This window comes from Apium graveolens, chromosome 11, assembly GCF_009905375.1.
Source record: "Apium graveolens cultivar Ventura chromosome 11, ASM990537v1, whole genome shotgun sequence".
In the NCBI taxonomy this organism is placed as follows: domain Eukaryota; kingdom Viridiplantae; phylum Streptophyta; class Magnoliopsida; order Apiales; family Apiaceae; genus Apium; species Apium graveolens.
In genome coordinates this window covers 160202078-160226801 of record NC_133657.1, presented here as the reverse complement: position 1 = coordinate 160226801, position 24724 = coordinate 160202078, and the positions used below count along the sequence as shown (strand labels likewise).

The 24724-nt window shown below is 34.4% G+C and overlaps 4 protein-coding genes across 4 annotated transcripts; 3 read left to right on the top strand and 1 right to left on the bottom strand.

Moving 5' to 3' along the window:
• Window positions 1-895: 895 nt before the first annotated feature.
• LOC141697568 (histone H2B.3-like) lies at window positions 896-1573 on the top strand. The gene has a single exon (XM_074502003.1). The coding sequence runs from the start codon at window positions 969-971 to the stop codon at window positions 1395-1397; it is 429 nt and encodes a 142-aa protein (XP_074358104.1). The 5' UTR covers window positions 896-968; the 3' UTR covers window positions 1398-1573.
• Window positions 1574-1807: 234 nt separating this feature from the next.
• LOC141697569 (organelle RRM domain-containing protein 6, chloroplastic) lies at window positions 1808-4215 on the top strand. Its single transcript, XM_074502004.1, has 4 exons — window positions 1808-1957; window positions 2034-2102; window positions 2191-2297; window positions 3936-4215. The coding sequence occupies exons 1-4, from the start codon at window positions 1921-1923 to the stop codon at window positions 3993-3995; spliced, it is 273 nt and encodes a 90-aa protein (XP_074358105.1). The 5' UTR covers window positions 1808-1920; the 3' UTR covers window positions 3996-4215.
• Window positions 4216-6573: 2358 nt separating this feature from the next.
• Window positions 6574-7452, bottom strand: LOC141698226 (histone H2A-like). Its single transcript, XM_074502888.1, has 2 exons — window positions 7166-7452; window positions 6574-7055 (listed from the first exon to the last, which is right to left on the bottom strand). Exons 1-2 carry the CDS (start codon window positions 7379-7381, stop codon window positions 6810-6812), a joined length of 462 nt encoding a protein of 153 aa, XP_074358989.1. The 5' UTR covers window positions 7382-7452; the 3' UTR covers window positions 6574-6809.
• Window positions 7453-20809: 13357 nt separating this feature from the next.
• On the top strand, window positions 20810-22932 carry LOC141697379 (actin-depolymerizing factor 2). The gene is made up of 3 exons (XM_074501730.1): window positions 20810-20941; window positions 22185-22450; window positions 22558-22932. Exons 1-3 carry the CDS (start codon window positions 20939-20941, stop codon window positions 22706-22708), a joined length of 420 nt encoding a protein of 139 aa, XP_074357831.1. The 5' UTR covers window positions 20810-20938; the 3' UTR covers window positions 22709-22932.
• The last annotated feature ends 1792 nt before the right edge of the window (window positions 22933-24724 follow it).

Here is a 24724-nt window from a genome sequence, read left to right as displayed (position 1 = left end):
AATTCAGGAAGAAAATATGATAATAATTAAGTTTAGAATACTACGCAAAATATGAGTGTGTTTCGCTCTATCTCATTCAATCCTAGACTACTCATAAAATATGAGCCGATTACTGGTCATTTGACTCCTAGCTTTATTCACAACTAGCAATTATATCCAAGATTTTCCCTAGTTGTAATATAATTTCATCATTTACTTTTGAGATCAAATCCGAGTCTAAAAATTTTGTAAAAAAAATTGAGTTTGAATTTATACATTTACATAATATAAATTAAATTCAAAATATTTTGAAGTAAATAATAACCGTGAATCCAAAACATTAGGTTCAAATAAGTTAATGAAATCGAAATATTTCAAATGTTTTTTATCAGCTTTCGTTTTTTTTCTTTTCTTACTGAAACAAAGTACTCCCTTTATTTTTTATTATATGATATTTGACTTTTGTGCACACACTTCTAAGTGCTTTGACCGCATAATTAAAATAATAATTTTTAATTTTTTTTTTTTGTGAATAAAAATATATAATTAAAACTTTAATTTAGAAAAAGAAAATTTTAAAAAATATTATTTTATCTATCCGATTAAAAGACTTGGAATTGTGCGTAAAAAAGTCAAACAATATATATAAAAAAGAAAACGAGGGAGTATGTACAATGTCCTCCGACCTTAAACCAAAATCCAACAAAAGGCGGTAATCCAAAATTTCAAGCATCCCTCTTTTCTCATCGTCGCCCCATAAGTCATCACATCGCAGCCGTCAAATACTCGATCCCCTAAAAGTAACCTAATCCAACGCCTGTAAGATACGCCAGCTCATCAATCCCCGTGAAACAAAATCAACCAATAAAACTCCATCACGTCTCCCTATATATATACATCTCAAATCTCTATCAATTCTCACAATCAAACACATTCACAAATATCTCTCTCTTTATTTTCCTCAATTTTCAAACCTTAAATCTCAACAAATGGCTCCCAAAGCAGCAGAGAAGAAGCCGGCGGAGAAGAAGCCAGTCGCCGAGAAAGCTCCGGCCGAGAAGAAGCCCAAGGCCGGCAAGAAGCTCCCCAAGGAAGGCGGAGCAGGCGCAGTAGACAAGAAGAAGAAGAGAAGCAAGAAAAGCGTGGAGACATACAAGATATACATCTTCAAGGTGCTCAAGCAGGTTCATCCTGATATCGGTATCTCCAGCAAGGCTATGGGAATCATGAACAGCTTTATCAATGATATCTTCGAGAAATTGGCTCAGGAGTCATCAAAGCTTGCTAGGTACAACAAGAAGCCGACGATCACTTCTCGCGAAATTCAGACTGCTGTGAGGCTGGTGCTCCCTGGTGAATTGGCCAAGCACGCTGTTTCGGAAGGCACCAAGGCCGTCACCAAGTTTACTAGCACTTAGATTGTATAATGGAATGTCTGGAAGGTGTTTGGTGAAATGTCTATCTGATATGTTTTGTTTAGAAAAGTTGTCTAGTAGTTTACTTTTGGGGTATTGTCATTGGTAGTAGTTCTGATGGAAAATGGATTGTATTTTCGTTTATGCAGATATGAATGATATTTAAACTTTTATTGGTATCTATTTCTTTTTACATTTAGATTTTTCTGCAGTTATTTATTAATTTGATTTATATTTTTTATGATTTCGTTGGAGGAATGAGTTTCATGTTTTAAAATTGCTTTGTATGTTTAAAGTTGTTTGTTTCCTAGAAGCGCATCTTAAAATGCAAGTGTATATTTTTACAGAAGGCATTTTTTCAAAATTAAGTTTCGTAATTAATTTTTTGTTTAATATTTTATTAAAAAATCATACTCTACTCTCGAGTTTAAATGATATAAAAATAATTTAGTGGGTTAAAATCGGATATTAAGGAAAACAAAGCCATAATTCAGATGTGAATGATTGGTATTGAAATTTGGTTCAGATGGCGAAACGATTAAGTTCCCAGCTATTTATCAGCAGTAATTTTCTTTCTGGTTCCTTCTTCTCCTCTTTATGACACACAAGTTCTAAAATTTACATGTGTTTATTGGGCAGGGCTGTCATTTTACACCACCAATCAAGAATTAAAGAAATTGTTCTCACCATTTGGTTCAGTTACCGCAGGTAAATTTAGCTATGATTATAATTATCTTGATTCTAACTATAGCTTTGGGTTGTTTATAAATGGCCAGTGACTAATTATTGGATGCAGCTAGACTTGTAATGGATGAAAGAACACAAAGGCCGAAGGGGTTTGGTTTCGTGACATTCGAAACAGAGGTTGAAGCTCAGAATGCATTGAAAGCTATGAATGGAAGGGTATTCTCTTCCTCTCTACTCAATTACCCGAAAACTCAACTTTAGAACTACTTTGTTTACACAGAGTGATGTTATAAAAAAGCACAAATTTTGGGATTCTTTATTTGTTAATGAGATTACCTTATGAACTGCAAGGATGTCATGCCCTCTTTGACCGGAAGGTAATGAAATTGTGATTTTGTGGATATGTTTTATATTTTCCAGCCCTGCAAATTTATACTAGACTTCAGTAGTTCGATTTCACAAATTTAGGAATGAATTTCTGGTTTCTTCTACTTGTTTTCTCCACAAATCTTATCATTGAAAATCTAAACTTGTGTTTTTTAATCTTTCCCCTTGCATCCTTCCTTTCACCTTTAATTTTGTTGTCAATCTTTTACCACAACTAGTGAATTAAAAATGCACATACATATATATGTCAAAAATCTTAATTCAGCCTCCATTTTTAAGTCATAACTAATAATATTATACACCATATGCTCCCTCTGGGTTTGGCTAGTGATAGGAAACTAGTGTGTTTACTAGGTGTAGGACAGTTCTCCGCAATAATAACAACATTGTAGAATTAAGTCAGTACTTCAGTAGAGATGATGTTGAGACTAGACTGCTAATCAATTAGCTGCGATAGTTCGGTTTTGACAAAGTGCAGTTTGATCTCAGATCCTATTTTTCTCTATAAAACCTATTTTTCTCAGATCCGTTCTACCTGACGGCCCGACACCACAGCTTAACTTCTAAGCTGACTCTTTAAATTGGAACGTTTTTATTTACGCTCCTATATTTTAATATACAGAAAAGACAATTAATCAGCGCTTAGTCATATAATTAGAATCACATCACATAAAACATACTTTATTGACTTTAATTACGTCGCAAAATTCTCACAGAATAGATTTTAGAGACTGAAGTAGATTTTCAAGAAGGAGACTAGAGATGCCTCGCTCAATTATGATTCAGTATTACTGCATTCGCTCAATTATGATTCAGTATTAATGCATAATTATACAAAATAGCAAGCTCTCGGCTTGCATATGGCCTACCTGCACCTTTGTCATTGATACCCCAAACAACTGTTCGGAGATCTCACGGTGTAGGTTAATACATTTACTGATAGGTGTAATAAGATATGACCGATAACAATAACTTGGTGTACTGATGTTGGCCTGTCCCCCCCCCCCCCCGAAGTACCACCTTGATAAATACTGAGACGCATACTGACCAAAATGACTAACATAGATGTTTATTCAGGAGAGATCACAGCCGAGCCGCAGGTGAGGGGGCAATAAGGTTTGTTTGAGATAAGACATATAGCCAGTAGGTTGAGGTGCTACGCCGATGAGGTGTTAAACTTAGGATCTTGCACGCTAGTATAAATGTATAATTAGCTAAATGAGGTGTCCATGAGTTTTGTAATGTATTTACTACATACACACTCCGGGGTGCCACGGTCAGGCTGTGTGACTAAGTAACTATTGACATTCCCTTTTAAATCTATTGTGCTTTGAAGAAAAGAGACAGAACAAATAACAAATGATGTCTTGTCATGTGGTTCTGCTCATTATAACTTGTAAAAATTTATTGAGATGGTTTTTTGTACTCCACCTTGTTGGTGATTCTTATATTTGCTTACAATTGCAGATAGTGGATGGAAGATTGATTTTTGTAGAAATGGCAAAGACTGCACGGCCAGGAGAGTAGATGCAACAAATCATTTTAAAAGTTAGGGTCATTCATCCCTGAATCTCCGACTATTAATTTTCAACATCATCCCTTGTCAATGTCTCATGGATCTGAAATTTTAAGGTTGTATAGAATTGACATTTGAAGATGCTGTAAACTTGTATTGCACAGGTCATATGTAAAATTTGAAACTTCAAGATGCTAATGCTTGCTATATGTAAAATAAGCAGAATTCTTATGTTAGGTTTATTGGGAAAGTAAACAGGTATATGAGAATGAGGGGAAAAGATTGAGGATGCAAATTTTCTGTAAGTTTTAAGAGTAGTTTTGAAACTTTTGAATCGAGCATATCAGCATATGTTAAATATGTTTTGACAAAAATGAAATTATAGATATATGCTTGTAAAATATTTGCAGTTTCATATATTCTCAACAGAACCATAGTTGAGAATTGTTTCCCCTTAATTAAAATAAACTATAATCGAAGAGCTAAATAGCTGATACTATCAATCAAAATACTTTGAAAAAAACTGTAGATCAAACATAAAGCTAAATTGAAGACTGTCCCTATATTAGAGTAGGAACCACAATCTTCATCCCTATATTTCTGCAACAAAACAACCTTAGACTATTCCAGGAACTTACTATATCACTTAATTGCAGTAACTATCTGTCTCAACTGATTGCAGGGGGCTAATTCTAACTAGCCCAATACAGAAACATTAGGCTAATATTCGGCAACTTTGGCAGTCGGTTCTTTCCCAGCCTTCTCAGCTGTCTTCTTCGGCAACAGAAAGAACAGGGTAACTGTCACTCCTCAGAAGCATAGAGGAATAAACCTTACTTTTACCTCAAGAAAATATATTTCTCTAGTACCAAGTATAAACTTACTATTAACTGCTGCTGTACCCCCAGAAGGATTTAAAGGGACAATCAATTGAAACTTCTTAGTAGAAAATATATTAGGCTACAATAATTACTAGCCTTGGCCCTTGGGGGTGTTGTGACAATTAGTCGATTAAAGGTAGATCTAAGTTCTAATGGTGCCTGAGGCTGCCTTCAGTTCCCTGTTCCTAAATGGATTTAAGAAAACACAATCGGATACTACAGCATTACGTTAACTAGGAATAGACTATATCTGTCACGGTATGAGTCTAAAACTATCATGAACAACACCGTGTACCCACTTATTAAAAAACAAATTGTACGTAAGTATGGGGCGGTAGTATGCATCTGCAGTGAGACGAATTATTGTCTACATATTGTAACTTTAGTGCGGGGATATAAGAAATTTGAACTGGAACCAAATTATATGTTGGATTCTGTCATGCAATTTGGAATCTGCTCTGCATAATTTATGTGCAGCTATAGTACAATTATCAAACGAGTTCACACTTGTATACACTGACTACTGGATAATAAGCCTGTCAGTACCTATTTTCAATCTTGTTTCAGCTTCTACCCTACCTGTGAGTGCATTATTCTTTGTTAAAGTTTTCTAGCATCCTTTTAGGAATTTGCCAGGAAGGAACTGTATGGCTGTCTTAGTCACGATCTCTTTGAGTATATGACTTGTTTTACAGTCGTCGATTCTAGATTCTTGATAAGGTGATATCATTGAATGACTTGTAGACCATGTCCATTCAATCTTTTCAGGCAAGATTATAAATGTGTACTGTAATGGTGGTCATACGTTGGAAATTGAATCGAAAGGAATTTTTTTTAGATGCATGTCGGTCCCCTAGGTTGTACAAGGAGTGTTGTTTCTGCAACATATTATCAGTTCAAGGTTGTGGCTTGTGAGATGTCCTAGGTTTTTCTCGTGTCACAAGGAATTGAGGTACAAATCGATCAAATTATGGAATGGCAGGTGATGTGATGCTAACAAAACAATCAAACTGCCATAGCAGAAATTTTGTCCATTGTCCAATCATTACAGAGAAATTTAAAATGATTTTGAGTATAGAAATTTGAAAAAAAAAAATACAGAGACAAGAGCTGGAGAGTGACACGAATAGAAGCTTAGGGAGAGTTGATGTGAACTTTTAAGAGGGAGGGAGAAGTGAAAGGGGCAACTAAGAAGATGAGTGTAGAGATGCCTCTATGATCATATGCTGAGATATAACCGGGTGTTATGAAACTTGGCAGTCATCTGCATAGTTACACATTAGAGCAAGCTCCTGAATTGCATAGTACCGACCTGCCTGCACCCATCAATTTCCTATACGACGGTTTGGTGAACCTGATATACAATAACTCTGGGGGTATTCCTGTTGGTCAGTCACTGCCCCCTTCAAGAACCACCATAACAAATACTGTACAAAATGGGAAACACTGCTACTGATGGCCAAGCGGCTTGTGGGGAGAATAAGGTTCGTTTGGATTAAAAGAACGTTGTGAGCCTTAATAACCTGCACTACATTGTTGTGAGCCTCAATAACATTTTTCGATAACGTTTTAAACTTGGTAATTTTGTCGTTAAACAATACCTTGATATAATTAGCTAATTGGAGTTTTATCAATGGGTTTTATAACTTCGTAATTACCAACAGGGGGTGCCACGGGAATGCTATGTCATCAAAATGAGAAGAAAACATAAAGCTTAAATCAACATATTATCCATATATAAAGAGTAGGAATACAATCTTCATCTCTGTATTTCACCTTGAGCATAATTCAACAAACATCCAACATAATCACAATAGAGCAAAACAAACACAGCCTGATCCAGCAACTAACTACATCACTTAATAGCAGTAACTAACTATTTCATAAGATAGCTATAACTAGTCCATTACAGCAACATTAGGGGCTAATCAAACAACTCTATCCTCACTTAGCAGCCTTCCTGGGAGACTTTCCGGCAACCTTAGCAGCGGGTTCTTTGGCAGCCTTCTCAACAGTCTTTTTGGGCAACAGAACAGGGTTGATATTAGGCAACACTCCACCGTGTGCAATTGTCACTCCTCCCAACAGTTTTCCCAGCTCCTCATCATTCCTGATTGCCAACAACAAATGCCTCGGAATTATTCGAGTCTTCTTGTTGTCTCTCGCAGCATTTCCAGCTAACTCCAGTACCTACATTACAACAATTCACACATCAATTAGTCACAATTGCAACACATACATTTTTTTTTATTTTTTTACATAAACAGCCTCTCTACTCTTCCGAGACATAATGTACTTACTTCCGCAGCGAGGTATTCGAGAACAGCAGCTAGGTAAACAGGAGCGCCGCTACCAACACGCTGAGCATAACGGCCTTTCTTCAAATACCTTCCAATCCTTCCAACGGGGAATTGGAGTCCAGCTTTGGCAGAACGAGTCACCGACTTCTTTTTCGGTCCACCAGCTTTCCTTCCTGCGGCTCCTTTCTTCACTTTTCCGGCAGCTGGGCTCTCCATTTCTTCAAATCTTAATTGAATAGTACTACACTTACTTAATAATGAGAGATTGTTTGAGATGAGAATTGATGAAATGTTGATGGGGTTTATATAGGGGGGGGTGTTTCAAATGAATTTGTGTGGACCGTTGATTTTATTAACTATCAACGGTGATGACTTTTTATTTTGACCATCCGCGTCGTTCGCAATGGACCAATGGGAAGCCGTCTTTTGCTTTATGTTTGGATATGCATTGTGATAATGAATATGGACCGTTGGATGTATTTGTTGATCAACGGTGAGGGGTTGGTTTGTTTAGGGATCCGTGTCTTTTAGAACTGACCAATAGAAAGCTTCGTAGCCAACCTTTTTATGAATTTAGTGAGTGATGCCTATTTAGAAAAGGCAAAATACCCCTTAGTCCTAAAATTTACGTGGAAAGAAAATTTGAATCTATACCAAATATGTATAATGAAAAACTTATTTTGAAATTTAAGTAGAAATTAGATATTAAAATTTTAGTTATTTTTATCTTTATTATACTATATATAATTAAATAATATGTTGTTTGTAAAATTCGATCTTTTATCACTTAAATAATAATATTTAATATTATATTTAACTATTCTCATCAATTTAATTTGACGGCTCTAAATTAAGTAACCAATGACCCACAACCAAATTTTTAATATTTCGTCTTTAATATAATAATATAGATTATGAATGAAAATTTAAAACGAAAGCAGTATACTATTACATTTTATTTGAAATGGAAAAGATTCATAATTGGCTTCATTTGTTTAGTTCATGTTTCACTTTTATCATCTCCATAATCTAAGGCCTTTTTCCAGTTTACACTACTTAGTAAATTCTGAGTTGTAATGGATGGCTCAAGTGCACTGATTGTGAATGATGGCCAGACTTCTAATGATGAGCAAAGATCCCCAACTCCAGCAATTTCTACAAGTGAGAAAAGAGTCAATGACACTGAAGAGCAAGTCATACTGGAATTGGATGAAGAAGATGAGTTCTACACTCTTGATAAGCTTGATGAGCTAGACAAATCAATGGCTTACTTGGCCAGAAAATTCTCTAATATTAGAGTAAAGAAGCCAAGATTTTTCAAGAGCAAAGGACAGTCCTTCAACAAAGACAGCAGCTGGAAAGGAAAAGGGAAGTACACTCCTGATAGCAAAACTGGCTACAAAACTGGATCTGTTGATAGATAAAAAATAAGGTGCTTTAATTGTGATGAGTTGGGCCATTTTGCTACAGAATGTAGGAAACCCAAGAAGGAAAAAAAGACAAAGCCTATCTTGAATTGGAAGCAAAGTATGATGCTCTTCTAAAGAAGCAACAAGGGAAAGCTTATATTGCTGAGGGCAAGAGCTGGGATGATTCAGATAATGATGAAGATGAAGAAGTTAGAAACTATGCATTCATGGCCTTGGAGCAAGGAGATTCTTCATCATCTAAATCACAGGTACCAACTCTTACCACAATTAATTTAAATGTGAGTCAATATAAGGAAACTGTTGAAAGATGAGCACAGAAATGTTCCACATTCATACAAGCATGGTTGCAACAAATGAGGAAGTTAGCAGATTGAAAAAGATCAATGAAAAACTTGAGAGTGAAAAACAAGAGACTGAATTATTGTTGGTTGAGCTTGATACTGTTAAGCAAGAAAATGCATACTTAAAGAACAAATTAAAGTGTGCAAGTGAAATTAAAGCAGTATTGAGAGAAAAGCTGGAGAAGAATGAAGTAAAGCTGAAATCCTTCAAAAATGCTTCTGATTTGATTGGCCAATATCATGAAAAGAACAAATCATGTGCAAACATTGCCATTGGTCTTGATTATGAGGATTTGAACAATAAGAGGAAGTCTGTCAGTGACAAAGGGAAATCAACTAAAACTGAAGATGTTCCAATTATTTTGAAGAAAGTTGAATTACCTTTGTTCAAGGCATGTGAAGTGAACTTCAGTGAAGAAGAGTTATTCATCAAACAGGATATAGCTGATGAGGACAAGGAAAAGAAAATGATGAGACAACTCAGTCTTCCATCTCTGTTGAAACACCAAAAGCCAATCAAGAAACTAAGGAGCCTGTGAAGGAGATTAAAGCTAAACAGGTCAAAAAGAAAAAGAAGAATAGAAATGGAAAGATTGGGATAAATAAAAGCAATAATTTTGCTTATGTTGCAGATGCTCCTAGAAAGAGGTGTGAGAATTATGGATCAATGAATCACCTAACTCATCTTTGTAAAAAGACTGTTAGCAATTCACCTGAAGGAGTCTGCAAGTACAATGAAGCTAAGGCAAATGATCCCTATTCATTCTGTGACAAGTTTAACTGCATTCCCTGCAACATGAAAGTGATGAAGAGTTGCTACAAATTGAGAATTGATCTCATAGAATCAAAAGTTGGTTCTATATCTGAAAGGGAAAATGCTCAACAGTCTATGAATTCCATTTTATCTCAAAATTCTCATTCTACTTCTGCAAAATCAGTTAACAAGAAGAAAGTACCCAACACAACTTGGGTAGCAAAACACACTTAATCCTCATTGTGTGCATGACAAAGGGAAGAAGGTCATATGGATCATTGTTAGTGGATGTACCAGGCATATGACATGTGATAAGGCCCTGCTATCACAATTTGAGGAGATGGCTGGCCCTTTGGTGACCTTTGGAGACAACAACAAAGGTTTCACAATAAGATATGGCAAGATTGTTTCTGGAAATATTGTCATTGAAGATGGAGCACCAGTTGCTGGATTATAAGTAAATCTTCTAAGTGTTAGTCAATTTGCAGACAGAGGTTTTCAAGTTATTTTCAACAAAGAAGATTGTGCTTTTATTAGCAAAAAGACTGGTGAAATCGCTCTTAAGGGAGTAAGTAAGGGAAGCTTGTTTGTTGCAGACTTAGACTCAACAAATAAGGAAGGAGTGTGTTATTTCTACACCAAGGCATCAGAAGAGCAAAGCAAACTGTGGCATAAAAAGCTATCTCACTTGAATTTCAAAGCAATCAACACCTTAGTCAAGAAGGAGCTTGTGAGAGACATGCCCAGTCCGGAATTTACTCAACTGGAAGTTTGTGAAGCTTGTCAGAAAGGAAAGATGAAAAGATCAAGTCACAAGTCAAAATCTGTGAATTCCATAAGTGTACCTCTGCAACTTATTCACATGGACTTGTTTGGGCCAGTAAATGTCTTGTCCATTTCAAGGAACAAATATGCCCTTGTCATGGTAGATGATTTTTCAAGATACACTTGGGTTGAGTTCATGTACTCTAAAGATGAAACTCCAAACATTATAATTGAGCACATCAAGAAAATTGAGAAGCAAGCTGAAGGAAAGGTTAGTGTGAAAAGATTGAGAAGTGATAATGGAACAAAATTCAGAAACTCAACATTAAGTGAATTTTGCAAAAGCAAAGGCATTGTTCAAGAATTTTCAGCAGCTAGAACACCTCAACAGAATGGAGCAGTTGAGAGGAAAAATAGAACATTGGTTGAAGCTACTAGAACTTTGCTACAAGATGCTCAGTTGCCAACTAGTTTTTGGGAAGAGGCTGTTAATACTGCATGCTACACTCAAAACAGATATCTCATCAACAAAGTTCATGGCAAAATACCCTACTCAATCATGTCTAACAGGAAGCCTATAGTGAAGCATCTATATGTGTTTGGAAGCAAATGTTATATTCTAAAAGACAACTCTGAATATGTGGGAAAATTTGACTCTAAAGTTTTTGAAGCAATTTTTCTGGGATATTCATTGGAAAGAACAACCTATAAAGTTTATGTGATTGATCAAAAGAAAATTATGGAAAGCACAAATGTGACTTTTGATGATGACAAGTGTCCAGGCTTGGAATGCCTTGATGTAAATGATGCTGAAGCCCTTGCATTTGGAAATCTAACCATTGATAGTGATTCTGATGAGGAAGATGAAGTTGTGACACAACAAGTGACAAATGAAGAAACCTCTGAACAAAATCATGGAAATGAAAGCTCTCTTCAGACACCTGAATTTGATGGCACAAACTCAGGGGGAGAAGGAGAAAATGGAAATGACAATCATGGTAATACTGAAGAAAATGATGAAGTCACTAGTCAACAGACACACACCAGAAAGTGGGATAGGAGTCATACAGTAGAAGCTATTATTGGTGATCCCTCAGCTGGTGTGAGAACTAGAAGTGCAACTGCTAATGAATGCCTACATGCATGTTTTCTATCTCAAGTAGAGCCCAAGAAAACTGAAGAAGCCCTAATAGATCCTGACTGGATATATGCCATGCAGGAGGAGCTGGATCAGTTTGAGAGAAACAAAGTTTGGAAATTAGTCCCTGCACCAAAGAACATAAGCATAATTGGAACTAAGTGGGTGTACATGAACAAAATGGATGAAAATGGAATTGTTACTAGAAACAAAGCAAGGCTGGTTGCTAAAGGCTACTCACAAGAAGAGGGAATTGACTATGATGAGACTTTTGCTCCTGTTTCAAGACTATAAGCAATAAGAATTTTTTTGGCATTTGCTGCGCACTCAAATTTCAAGGTGTATCAAATGGATGTCAATAGTGCTTTTCTCAATGGTGAACTAGAAGAAGAAGTTTATGTGTAACAGCCACCTGGCTTTGAAGATCCAGAATTTCATAACTTTGTTTACAAATTACTTAAGGCTCTGTATGGATTGAAACGGGCACCAAGAGCCTAGTATGACACACATTCAGAATTTCTACTCAAACATGGTTTTACCAGATGTACTATTGATAAGACTCTCTTCTACAAGAAGCATGGTGAAGATATGATCATAGTTCAAATCTATGTGGATGATATCATCTTTGTATCTACAAATGAAAAGCTTTGTCAAAGATTCTCTAGGCTAATGTAGAGTGAGTATGAAATGAGCATGATGGGAGAATTGAGTTACTTCATTGGCCTCCAAGTTAGTCAAATAAGTGATGGTATTTTCATCAGCCAAACCAAATATGTGAATGACTTATTGAAGAAATTTGGTATGGTGGATAGCTCACTAGCATCTACACCAATGTCTACTGCAACCAAGTTGGGTGAAGACAAGAAAGGCAAGAGTGTGGATATTTCAAGCTATAGAGGGATGATTGGATCATTATTGTATTTGACTGCTAGTAGACCAGACATCATGTTTGCTACTTGTCTATGTGCCAGATTTCAAGCCAATCCAAAGGAATCACATTTGATGGCTTTCAAAAGGATTTTCAGATACTTAAAGGGAACTCCAAACTTGGGATTATGGTATCCTAAGGGAACTGGTTTTGAAGCTGTTGGATACACAGATGCAGATTTTACTGGATGCAGGGTTGATAGGAAAAGTACTAGTGGAAGCTGTCAATTTCTTGGTCAAAGACTTGTGTCCTGGTATAGTAAGAAACAACAATCTGTGTCAACTTCCACAACTGAGGCTGAATATATAGCTGCTGGGAGTTGTTGTGCTCAGGTGCTTTGGATTAGAAATCAGCTAATGGACTATGGTCTAGTGTTACACAAAATTCCTATTATGTGTGACAATACTAGTGCCATATCTATAGTAGCTAATCCAGTTAATCATTCTAGAACAAAGCACATTGATGTTAGGTACCATTTTATTAGGGAACATGCTGCAAATGGTACCATTGAGCTCATTTTTATTCCAACAGAGAAATAATTAACTGACATTTTTACTAAACCTTTGGATGAAGCAACCTTCACTAGACTTGTGAGTGAAATCGGAATGCTCAATTCTTCATCCTAAGGCAAGAACTCAGCTAATGTTTTGCAGTAGATTAATTTCTAATAAATCAACCCAGTTTGATTTAATTAGAAATTAACTGAAATATGAATTATAAATATTTCAGAATCTCTGTATATTTATTTTTCTTTAAAAACTCAAAAATTAACTTAGAATATTTCAAATTCTAAGTAAACTGCTTAGTTGTTAATTTACATCTTAAATATGTAAAAATTAGCACAAGGTAGAAAAACAGTACTCAAAAGTATAAAGAATTGAGTTCTCGATAAGTCAAAATGACTTATCGACAAGTCATTTTGGAGTTCTCGAGTGAGTCCTCGATAAGTCTATTTACGGACTTCTCGAATGACTTCTCGATAAGCTCTATTACGACTTATCGATAAGACCATGTAGAGTTCTCTAATAGTGTTAATTCACAGAGTTCTCGACAAGAATATTTTGAGACTTATCAATAACTCAGAACTAAAATAATTGAATTCAATAAATTATTTAAGACAAATACTTTTGGAAAATTTATTCTGATTTCAATTTGATTCAATTCAAATAAAGTAGAATTATTTCTGTCCTTTTTGGACAAACTGGGCATTTATCAGAGTTCTCGATAAGTCACTTGACTTCTCGAATGTACCTTTTTCATATTTAAAATTACTTCTCGATAAGTTTAATATCAAATGTTTATTTGACTTCTCGATAAGTATTTTACCTTTTTCTATAAATACCCAGACTTCTCCATTAATATTAACTTGGAATTTCTCAAAATTCTAAGTAAACTGAATATTTATTACGTCATATCCTCAGTATGTGAACTTAATAAATAACAGATCAAAAGAAGCAAAAAGTATGAAAAACTGAACAAAATTAATTCATAAATTATGTTCATAAAAATACTTTTGACATACTTAGTCTCTAAATTTCTCTGACTTATTGACATATTTACATGCTTATATGATTTCTTGCTTACGTGGAAATATGTTAATCCAATGTTAGTAGACTAGTACATTATTTGTGTTGCTTTGCGTCTGTTGATAGTGATAATTTTATCTGATTGCTTGTTGATAGGGATAGTTACTTTTTGTGTAGGGAGTACACGCTTATTTGCATGGGGAATAGTTACTCTTTAAAATAAACTAATATTCTTGAGTACTTGTATGGGGAACAGTCACTAGTCATTTCTAGCTGTCTAGTAGGCTTATGTGATTATTACTCCTATTATCCGGGTAACTCAAGAGTCTCTTGATTTCTATCTTTACCCCCTCTATAAATTAAAACGCTTCACTCTTTATCACTCATCACTCTCCTACTCTCAACAAAAATATCAAATTTCAAACTCACCTTCTGTTCATCTCTCTCTCATTCAAATGGATGCCCCAGTCTTCTACAGATTTGTTAATGGAGCTTATCAACCGGTCTATCATTTGGATGATGATATGGTGTATTTTGATCCTTTCGGACTTCGTGTCCGCCTCTAGGGGGGTTGTTTACAGTCCCTTTGATATTCCACTTGAGGTCTTTTACGGACTCTCGTGGGATGATCAAATTGACATTCTTTTCTTTGAGATGGAAGCCTCTTTCGAGCAGGAGAGGCGAGCCAGAGTGGCTGAGCAACAACGCCTTGCTGTTTTGGAGTTGCAGGAGAGGATCATCTCTCTTGCACACTCCATGTCCAGAGCTTACCAGTGCAGGGCAAGGAGGTTGGAGGCTGAGAAGAAGAAGTCTAAATTAGAGTAGTTAGGATTAGAATTTACTTGATGTAATCTGCATCTTAATGTTCTCTGTGTTTAATATTAATGAAATTATCTTCTTCTTTATCAATTTGTTTTTGTTGCTTGATTGTTTATGTCATGTTTGCCTTGTGTTTACAAAATTAACTGATTATTAGTTTTCATGTCACAATGCTTGCAACTGCATGTCTCAATGGTTATGCCTAGTCATAATGCTTGCAACTGCATGTCTCAATGGTTATGCCTAATCAATATGCTTGCAACTGCATGTCTCAATGGTTATGCCTAATCAATACAGATAAATATGTTCAATGCATTACAGGTTCAACACAATTCACTCAGACAATAACAGGAGATTCAAGTTGCAATCAACAGGTATTTGTATTAAATTGCAGCTAAAACATTTCAAAACCAAACTGGTTTACCCAGGCACAGCAACACAAACACAAACTCAAACACAATCTCACTCAGGTAACTCTCAAAAGGAACCTGTTTTACAAAAGGACAAAATCCCCAAAATGTTCTTCAGTTGTTCTGATTGTTTGAGAAAAAGGAACTAGTATCACAAACATGGAAATTTATCAAGCTTTTCATGAATATCACTAATGCACCTTCATGTGCACAAACAGTCTTCACGGACTGAAAGGTTTGAGGGTAGTACTCCTGAGGGGGAGCTATCTAAATCCTCTCCAATTCAATTGGAGGTTCCTCAAGAAGGAACAACTCCCCTCATAACTCTAGCAGAAGCTATCTCAACAGTCAAAGCTAGAAGAACAATTGCCTATGACAATATCATAAAAAAGGGCAATCTTATCACATTTATGTGACAGTGCTCTGCAAGGTGCACAGAGGTTTGAGGCTGGTGTACATGATAGTAGCCCAGTCAAATCCTCTCCAATTCCATTGGAGGTTCTCACTACAAGTGGATGACAACATACTATCACAACCACAGAGCAATCTGTGAGTCAAACTGTGACCCTAGGCATAGATGCTTATGCACTCATTTTTCTGGTGAAATGAGTATGATTAGCCCTATATGGTCTTCCTCTAATCATATGATCACAGATTACCTCTTCTCATCCACCTCTTATTTCTGTAGGTCAAACAACATTTGAGCCTTTCATGTGAGAATAAGAGAAAAGATTGAGTGAAAAACAAAGAATAAGAGAGGCATGATCCTTCCTAGCAAAAGGAGAGGTAGATGAATGTATGGATTTAGTAATCCTTGTGAGGGAACTCTGACTCTCAAAAGTCATGAGACTAGTTCAGTGAGAATTGGTGAGACTACTTATTCAAAGGAACAGAGAGCTTAGGATTTTTATCACTGACAGATTTTTCTGCAGATCTAAGTGAAACTTCTATTGTTTAAAACTTATCACCATGAATCTCAATGAAGCTTGAAGCTGCAGACAGTGTTCCAAATGGACAATGACAGCAGCTTGAACAATGTGCATTTAGCTGGATTTTTCTTCCTGAAGATAATGTCAAAAAGGGGGAGAATATATCTAAATGACAAAACAGCTAATGGATGTTGAATAAATCTAAATGCAACTCAACAAAAGAAGACCAGATGGGAAGACTGGTTTTGGTTTATGCATTTAGTTAAAGTTTTGACATCATCAATCAGAACTTGTGCATAATTTCATAATGAACAAGTTGGGGGATATTGTAATATATAATAGATGATGTCAAAGAATTATGCCTCAGAAGAATGTCAAAGATTACTGGAGCTAATAATCTCATCAACATCTATGATCTGAGTATATCAGAAGATCAGAAGAGTTGAAGGCAGCAGGCAAGAGCAGAATATCAAAGGATGGAAGATTTCTGAATATAAAAGCTGGCTTTTTGTCAAGTTATAGGATATGGATGTTAGCTAGATATCCTAAGCCAGTTTTGCTAAAACTAATAGAGGCTCTAACTGACACCCCCATCCTAGAAGAATTGGAAATACTTGTGCAAATTAAGAACATAATTGAGAAAGAATCAGACAACCCAGTCTTTACTTAATTATTGTAAACTATCAAATATTCATTGTACAAGTGTTGTATCAGCTTTTGTATTATTTTATTTTCATTCTTTAACTTGGGGTTAGTCTTGTTAAGAGGCATGAATTTGTGATAAGCAATCTTCTCACAAATTGGGGGAGATTATTGTGCAAGACATGCCTGTATCATAACAAGACTAAGTCATACTGACAACCCTAAGATTAGTTGTATTGTAACCTTAATCTGTAATTCATACTTGTAACACCTAATGTCTGTAAAATGTAAATGGAGCAGACTGGAGCATTTTTCTCTAAACAGTGTCAATCCTAAGAATTCTATCTGGAAGAAGATCAAGAAGATCATGCCTCAGAAGAATTATGAAGAAGCTTGGAGTTGAATAAATCTGTTTGGTGTAAAATATTCTAAGTCAAGATCTCTACAAGTCACAGAATTAATGTTATAGAGAAATCATTCGAGAACTCCAGAATGACTTATCGAGAAGTCATTTAAACTCCAGAGAGTACCGACGGATCAATAACATCTACCTGACGAATGAGCAATATCTACTCGACGGATGAGCAATGTCTACTCGACGGATAAGCCTTCACTACTCGATGGATAAGCAACATCCACCGGGTATAGAGAACTCAGGAATTGCTATTGGAGATATCGATAAGTCAGATACCCATTCGAGAACTCAGAGATATCGACAAGTATACATTCATTAGAGAACTTTGAGTTATCGATAAGCCAAAGTCCATTAGAGAACTCTGAGTTATCGATAAACCAAAATTCACTAGAGAACTCAGAGTTGTCGATAAGTCAAGTTAACAATGAAGTTTCAGAGATATCAACAAGCCAACATGCCTATCGAGATATCGAGTTCTCTACAGCTTAATTGGAAGATCTCGAAGTGAAGAAATTTCTCTAAGTACAAAATTGCAGAACAGTTCAATATCCAAGGTTGCAAATCAACAAACAATTCACACAGCTGGATTGACAAGTCTACAAAAAGCAGTTTGAGAGATGTGCAAGATCAATGACAAAGATTAACTGACAGAGGAGATTAAAGTAATCACGAGATGCTAAAGATATGCTAAGCCAGAAATGGAAGATTTGCTTTTCTATAAATAGAAATGGCAAGTGGCAGTTTAGAAAAGCTAATAGCATGTTTATTATCCTCTGTGTAAACCAGCAGTTAACTGAGTTATAAAGTTAACACTGGTCCTCTAGTTAAGTAGACCAATCAGAATAGAAAATTGTGCGTTCTCTCTCAAGAAAGAAGCTAAGTTCTAAAACAAGAACTTAGAGATTTTGTAGCAAAACACTGCTTGATTTTTAATATAAAATTAAGTGAGTTTTGAAGATCTTTGTTTTACATATTTGCACAGCTATTTATGTTTAACATCCATTCTACTAAATCATTAACAACTACCAACTGCTAAAGCCTAAGTCGATCGAAAATCAAACATTTAAGCCAAAACACATTCACCCCCCCCTATGTGTTGTATTCATACCTAACATCCTCTGTACAAGGCGTATATCAATTAACCTTTGTTTTGAAATAATCAGTTAGCCTTTTAATCCAACACATCCACCCTCTTTACTAATACATCCAGTACCCCCCTGCAACCACTCAGCAACTTAATTAGATCTAGCAAGCACTCTGTCTCCCCACAATCTCCTTGCTCTCACTCTCTTCCAACTCCAAAATTCTCTCAACTGTTTATGATGAGAGTATATGATGAATTTTGAAATTTTATTTTAACATATGCAATGCCCGTTCACTGTTCGATAAATGTTACGAGTGGTTGATGACTCGATGGTAGTGTGATAGGTGTGGCGGCGTTGAAGAAAATCTTTCATCAATCTCTAAATTAAATTGTGTGTGTATGTAGTAAAAGGGGATCATGTATCTACTAGAAGGGAAAAGGTTTATATTGTTCACGCAAACTTATCCTTCACATACTACTTAGTCAACAGCATATCCGCTGGATTTAACAAACTGCCTGTGTATGTGTGGGTGGCGTATCCGAGAATACTCATCATCCGACGGCGTATCCAGCCATACTACTTACATACGGGCGTATTCGCTATCCATGTTTGTGCTCTTCTTGCTTTTTTTCTAGGCGTGTGAATGTGATACTCCTGTGCGTGTTTACAATTTTATGCACCTGCTCTTCTTGCTTCATCTTTTTGGCCGCGTGAAAATGATACGCCTGAAGCAAAGACATGTGTGGTGGGTATATAGGGTTGTACTTTCCACTCGTGGGTATTTCGGCCTTTTGTTGTTAAAAAATGAGTATAATTGTCTTTAACCCTAGTTTAATATCTTCAATCAATGGTCATCTATTATAAACTACTTATTTACGATTTTCAATATTTGTTTATTAATTTTTTTAGAAATTCTGATGTTATTGCAAGACGGTAAAAAAATCAAAATTTTCAGGTTATTAGTTATCAATACCTTAAATAAAAATCACATTTTATGTCATTAGATGAGTTTTGCCAAGTACATGAGGAATCACATATTATTCGGTTAGTACGAGATATTATATAATAATGCTCAAATTCGGTTTAAATCTGATTTATTATACCCATGACTACATTATAATCGAATCAAATTATATTAAATTCAAGTATAGACATTACAAATTAAAATGATCTCATTCTTGAATATGAATTTGCTTGATTTAACCCCACTCTACATCCCTATCAATAATATGACTAATTTAAATAAAATACATAAAAGAATATTATAAAATTAAAAACATATATAACATTATTTAATCAAAAACAATTTAAGGGTAATAAAATTTATAAAAGATGATTGAATTTATAATTATATATAAAGTATGAAAATTGAAAAAATGGAATTATATAAAAATATAATCAACATTTTATTTGCTAAAAGTCAAAATAATATAAGAAATTAGGACAAAAGGAGAAAATTTTCTTTATTTAATAAGAATGTTAAAAAATATTCAAATATCTTTGTAGCATAATGGTCATGAGATCAGTTTCCTTGTAGGATTCTAGTTGTTCGATTCTTAGTATCCACATAATTTTCTTATTTTAGTACAATTATATTAGAATGTCATTTTTGTAAATTTTTGGCATATAAGGGTAAAATGGTAACTTTATGTCTATTTTATTGGCTCAATTTTCCATAATCCCCTTTTAATATATAGAAGAACACTATAATAACTAAACTAGAAAAACGGAGTGGCATCAGTAAATAATATAAATCACTATTTTATTTACTCAAAAGTTAAATTTATAAAAAGAGAATTTGATAAAAAGAGAGAATATGGCTTATATAATAAGAATTTTAAAATGAACTCAAAATGTTATGTATCACACATTGTAGGTACATAAAATTGATATCTAGGAGGTAAGGGATTCGATTACTAGTGGATACATTAATTCAGCTTATTTTTTAAATAACTAGTTAGGATGACATATTTATAAATTTTCAACATAAAAGGGAAAAATCGTAATTTCACGGTCATTAAAATGGCTCAATTTGTCCCTAATATTCTTTTAATATATAGAAAAGATATTCACGTCCTCTTAAAAATTCGCTTCTCGAATAATTCAACAACTATATATTTAAACGTTTGTCCAATTTTAATTGTATTTGTATATGTCATATATTTTTATTATTATTAAATTGATTCCCTTTTTATCAAAATAAAATATTGTGAGAGTTTCCATGATTTTTCAAAATTTTAATATTATCTTAGTTTATTTTTTAAATTATTTGAAATTTATCTATATCACCTATTTCGGGTCTAATGACATGAAAACCCTCGAACATATCCCTTACTTGAGGTCAAAATCGATATTTAACCAACCTGTCCAAACATTACAGAGGCGCTATGCTTTAGCAGTGTGGGACCTCTGACAATGAATCTATATTATTCAGCCACCACACACACACACAAAAGCTGAAATTTCAATTTCTTTTCTTCTCTATTATTTTCAACAACTTTCAAAATCCCCTTGCTCTCCCTTCTTTATCTTTCATTTCATTTCTCCATACAATCTCTGTATCTATATTCTCTCCTTATTTTCCGATCACAATGGTAAGTCTTCAAAACCCACCTTTTACTTTCATCTGACTCTTGCATACTTCATTTTCTACCTATCCTTTATGTAAATCTATATATTTACATGTGATTTTTGTAATTGTTTTTGGTGTGTATAGTGTTTGATCTGTGATTGATTTGGGTTGTTTAGTTCATAAGTTTGATTTTTATTGCAAGATTGTGATCTAGTTTTATAAATATGCTAGTGTAACTTTTGGATCTGATGTGTGTCAGCTTTGATCATTGATTGATCTGCTTTTTGTGTTTTTTTGCTTCCAGCTTTTGTTAATTTTCCAAATCTTGTTTTGGGGTTTTTCGATTTTTTTTATTTTATTTGGGTTCAAATTTTTAGATCTGTGCACTGTAGATTAGAAATGATTATTTTGGGTTTTGGAGCAGGATTGATAAAATTGTCACTTTTTATCTTATTAATGAGATTCGAGAGAAATGAATTTGTTAGCTTGAACTTTTTGTCTCGGTGAATTGTGTTGAAAATGAGACAGACTTAATGTGTGTAAGGGGTTAGTCTATATTACCTGATATATGCTTTAGGTTTTTGTTTATTTTTTTTATCATTTGGTGTTAATGGCAAGGCCGCTTCCCTAAAAATGGGCTTGATGTATTGACTTGATTTCAATTGGTGGTGTTGTATGTCTAGTCTATTGGTGTTCACTACTAAAGCGAATTTACAAATTATATATTGGCTGATTAATTTTCAGGTCCTGTTTTAGTTTCTTGGGGGTTTCTAGTAAATGGATTAACATTAATCTATGTTGCATTACGTGGAGTCATTATTGAATAACGTATCTTGATGCACATACAATCACAGACTTTGAGGGATGCCTGCATTAGGGCTTGGAGTTGTAGTTATGAGAGTTTTAATTTTCGTAAGAAACATATATACTAGAAAATAATTTAAGATAGCGTCTATAACACATTCTAGTTTGTGATTTAACAATTCACAATTTATATTAGTTTGTAAAACGCTGCCATTTAATAGTGTGCTTCCTGTTTGAATCTTTGGTTGGGATGCTCGATTGTGTCTTAAAATCCTATAATTGGCTCAAGATCTTTTTACAGTGACCAATTCCGGATCTTCAATATGTATTGTGTGTTAGTGTTATTTTAGTTGCAGTATTGATGAGGTTTAGGGAAATACTTCAGGATGCAAAGATGTAATGGATCTAAGTCGTGCAACATTTTTTTGTTGTTTTATCTTCTTTCTGTATACAATATGTAGGCTAATGCGGCATCGGGGATGGCTGTGCATGATGACTGCAAGCTGAAGTTCTTAGACTTGAAAACAAAAAGAACTTTTCGCTTTGTAGTGTTCAAGATTGAGGAGAAGCAGAAGCAAGTTATAGTGGAGAAGCTCGGTGAGCCGTCAGAGGGATATGAAGAATTCACTGCCTGCCTTCCCGCTGACGAGTGTCGTTATGCAGTTTATGACTATGATTTTCTGACTCCAGAAAATGTACCAAAAAGCAGGATTTTCTTCGTTGCGTGGTAAGCGAATGCAAAAGCGCCAACAATTCTTCTTTTGGTTTTTCCTTTATCTGGAAGTCTGGAACTATTATTGTCATTCATTTTCAATGTGTTTTATTGTTGCAAAGGTCACCTGATACTGCACGGGTGAGGAGCAAAATGATTTATGCAAGTTCTAAAGACAGATTCAAGAGGGAACTGGATGGCATTCAGATTGAGTTGCAAGCAACTGATCCAACTGAAATGGGACTTGATGTGTTCAAAAGCCGAGCCGGTTAAAACTCTGATTTTGTATATCTTGAACAGAGTACTCTGGACTCTTTGCTCTTTGCTTTTGCTAAAAAAATGTTGTGTCGGGCTTGTTATTATTCGGTTTGGTATTCATATAATTGATATTATATTCGGTCTGTTTGGAAGTTCATGTAGAACAAATTTAGCAAATTTTATGATGTGGTTTGCTACGGTTTCAATGATGACTTGAATTACATTTGGGCTTTCTTAGACGTGAGAAATGAGTAACTGAGGTTCTCTATGCCTTTCTTGATTCTGTTGTTTATGTTTGCTATATTCTAACATGGTTGATACCGTTATAGTTTGAAATATGATTCTGAGTTTAAGTGCTGCATTCAAGAAAAATCTAGGCTTGCTAACTTATAAAAACATTTGCATGTGTAAAAATTGGTATGCATGCTATGTGCTATTACATCTTGCAATTGTTTTTATTCAGTACTTCCTGTCTGTCTATTTCCATGTCTGGACATCTACCGTGATCTCCATGATTAGATTTGTTTCAAGTTGAGCTTAGCAGTTAACCTGTGCCTTTTTATTTGTCAAGCTGCTTCTTTCCATTAGGCTGAAATCAGGTCTCGTACAATCTTACAGAGACCTGAATGAACAGTTCTTGTGTACTTATGTAATAGCAGGTGATTTCTAAATTCGGGATGGTGGGGGGTTTTAAGGATCAGGGACATTGACAAATATCCAAGCTTAAATAATTTAGGTCAGACGAACATACATAGGGGGCCGTTTGGGGTTTGTTTCTTAAAAAAATCTTACTTATGAGTTAAAGTTAAAAAGTGTCATATATAAGTAGATTTAAGTGATATGAATATCGTAACTTTTAAGTTATTTAGGTGATTTGATAAATTTACAAATAAGTTAGTTATGTGTTGATAACGTGTTTGGTAAATTATAATTTACTAGCTTACGGTCCGTGCGATGCACGGGTCTTGATTAATATTTATATATTTTCATTTCTATTTTTTATGATTTTATTAAAATTTTATATAAATAATTAAATACTAAATAGTGATTATTTCATTGTGCATAATTTCAAGTTAAGTTCAAATAGTATAAATAATATATGATTGATGCATAAATAATAATGTAAATATTCGTTGTTGGTAAGATTTGAACCTGATAACTTATATGTATATTTATAAATAATAATATAAATGTTTGTTGTTGACGAGATTTGAATCTGAGAACTTGTGAAGTGTATTTTTTTAGTATTTGAATCTAACGACTCTGATTATTTGATGAAGAATATCTGACGATCGTGATAGAAAGGGATAAGCAAAATGAGAGTTAACCAAACTACAAATTATACTCTATTTCGGTTATTATAATATAGTAAGTATAGATAAGTTATAAGTCATATTTTATTGGAACAAAATTAAAATTAAATTACAAATTATATGATTTAATAATTTTAATACATGAATATAGAATAAAAAAGAGGAAATTCAAAAACAAAGATAATGATCTCGGGATAACATTATATAATTATAAAACAATATTTATCTTGACCAAAAATTAAATTATATTATTGTTCCGAGCTAAAAAAATAAAACTAAATATTTATTAGATTGATTTAGTTTGGTTGGTATAATAGTCTCGGGTTAAAAAAAACTATACAAATAAAAAATTATTATTTATAAGTTATTTAGGTGTTTAAGTAATTTGATGTTATGTTTGGTAATCATACCTTAGAATTTGTAATGTATTAACAAATATATTCATTAATTCATAAATTATATAATAATATATTAATTTTAATTGTACTCCAACCAAACAAAATTTATAAGTGCATCTTCAACAAACTCTTTATATGGGCTCTTAAGTTTAAAAATAAAGAGTGATGCTAAAATTTGAGCTTCAAAAGACTCGTAAAGGCTCTTTAAAGGTTTAAGAGCCTCTTCTCTCTCCTCAATTCTAATAGCAGCCCCAACGCCCCCGCCCATTTCCCCGACACCACTGCTTGTCACGTCCACCAAACTAGGCGATAAAAGAAAT

Bases quoted from the DNA above. Each gene is read 5' to 3' on its own strand.
- LOC141697568 (XM_074502003.1), top strand. From the start codon at position 969: ATGGCTCCCAAAGCAGCAGAGAAGAAGCCGGCGGAGAAGAAGCCAGTC.
- LOC141697569 (XM_074502004.1), top strand. From the start codon at position 1,921: ATGGCGAAACGATTAAGTTCCCAGCTATTTATCAGCA. The intron at 1,958-2,033 runs GTAATTTTCTTT...TTTATTGGGCAG, and splicing joins TTCCCAGCTATTTATCAGCA to GGCTGTCATTTTACACCACC. The intron at 2,103-2,190 runs GTAAATTTAGCT...TATTGGATGCAG, and splicing joins ATTTGGTTCAGTTACCGCAG to CTAGACTTGTAATGGATGAA.
- LOC141698226 (XM_074502888.1), bottom strand. From the start codon at position 7,381: ATGGAGAGCCCAGCTGCCGGAAAAGTGAAGAAAGGAGCCGCAGGAAGG. The intron at 7,056-7,165 runs GTAAGTACATTA...GTTGTAATGTAG, and splicing joins TCGAATACCTCGCTGCGGAA to GTACTGGAGTTAGCTGGAAA.
- LOC141697379 (XM_074501730.1), top strand. The intron at 22,451-22,557 runs GTAAGCGAATGC...ATTGTTGCAAAG, and splicing joins AGGATTTTCTTCGTTGCGTG to GTCACCTGATACTGCACGGG.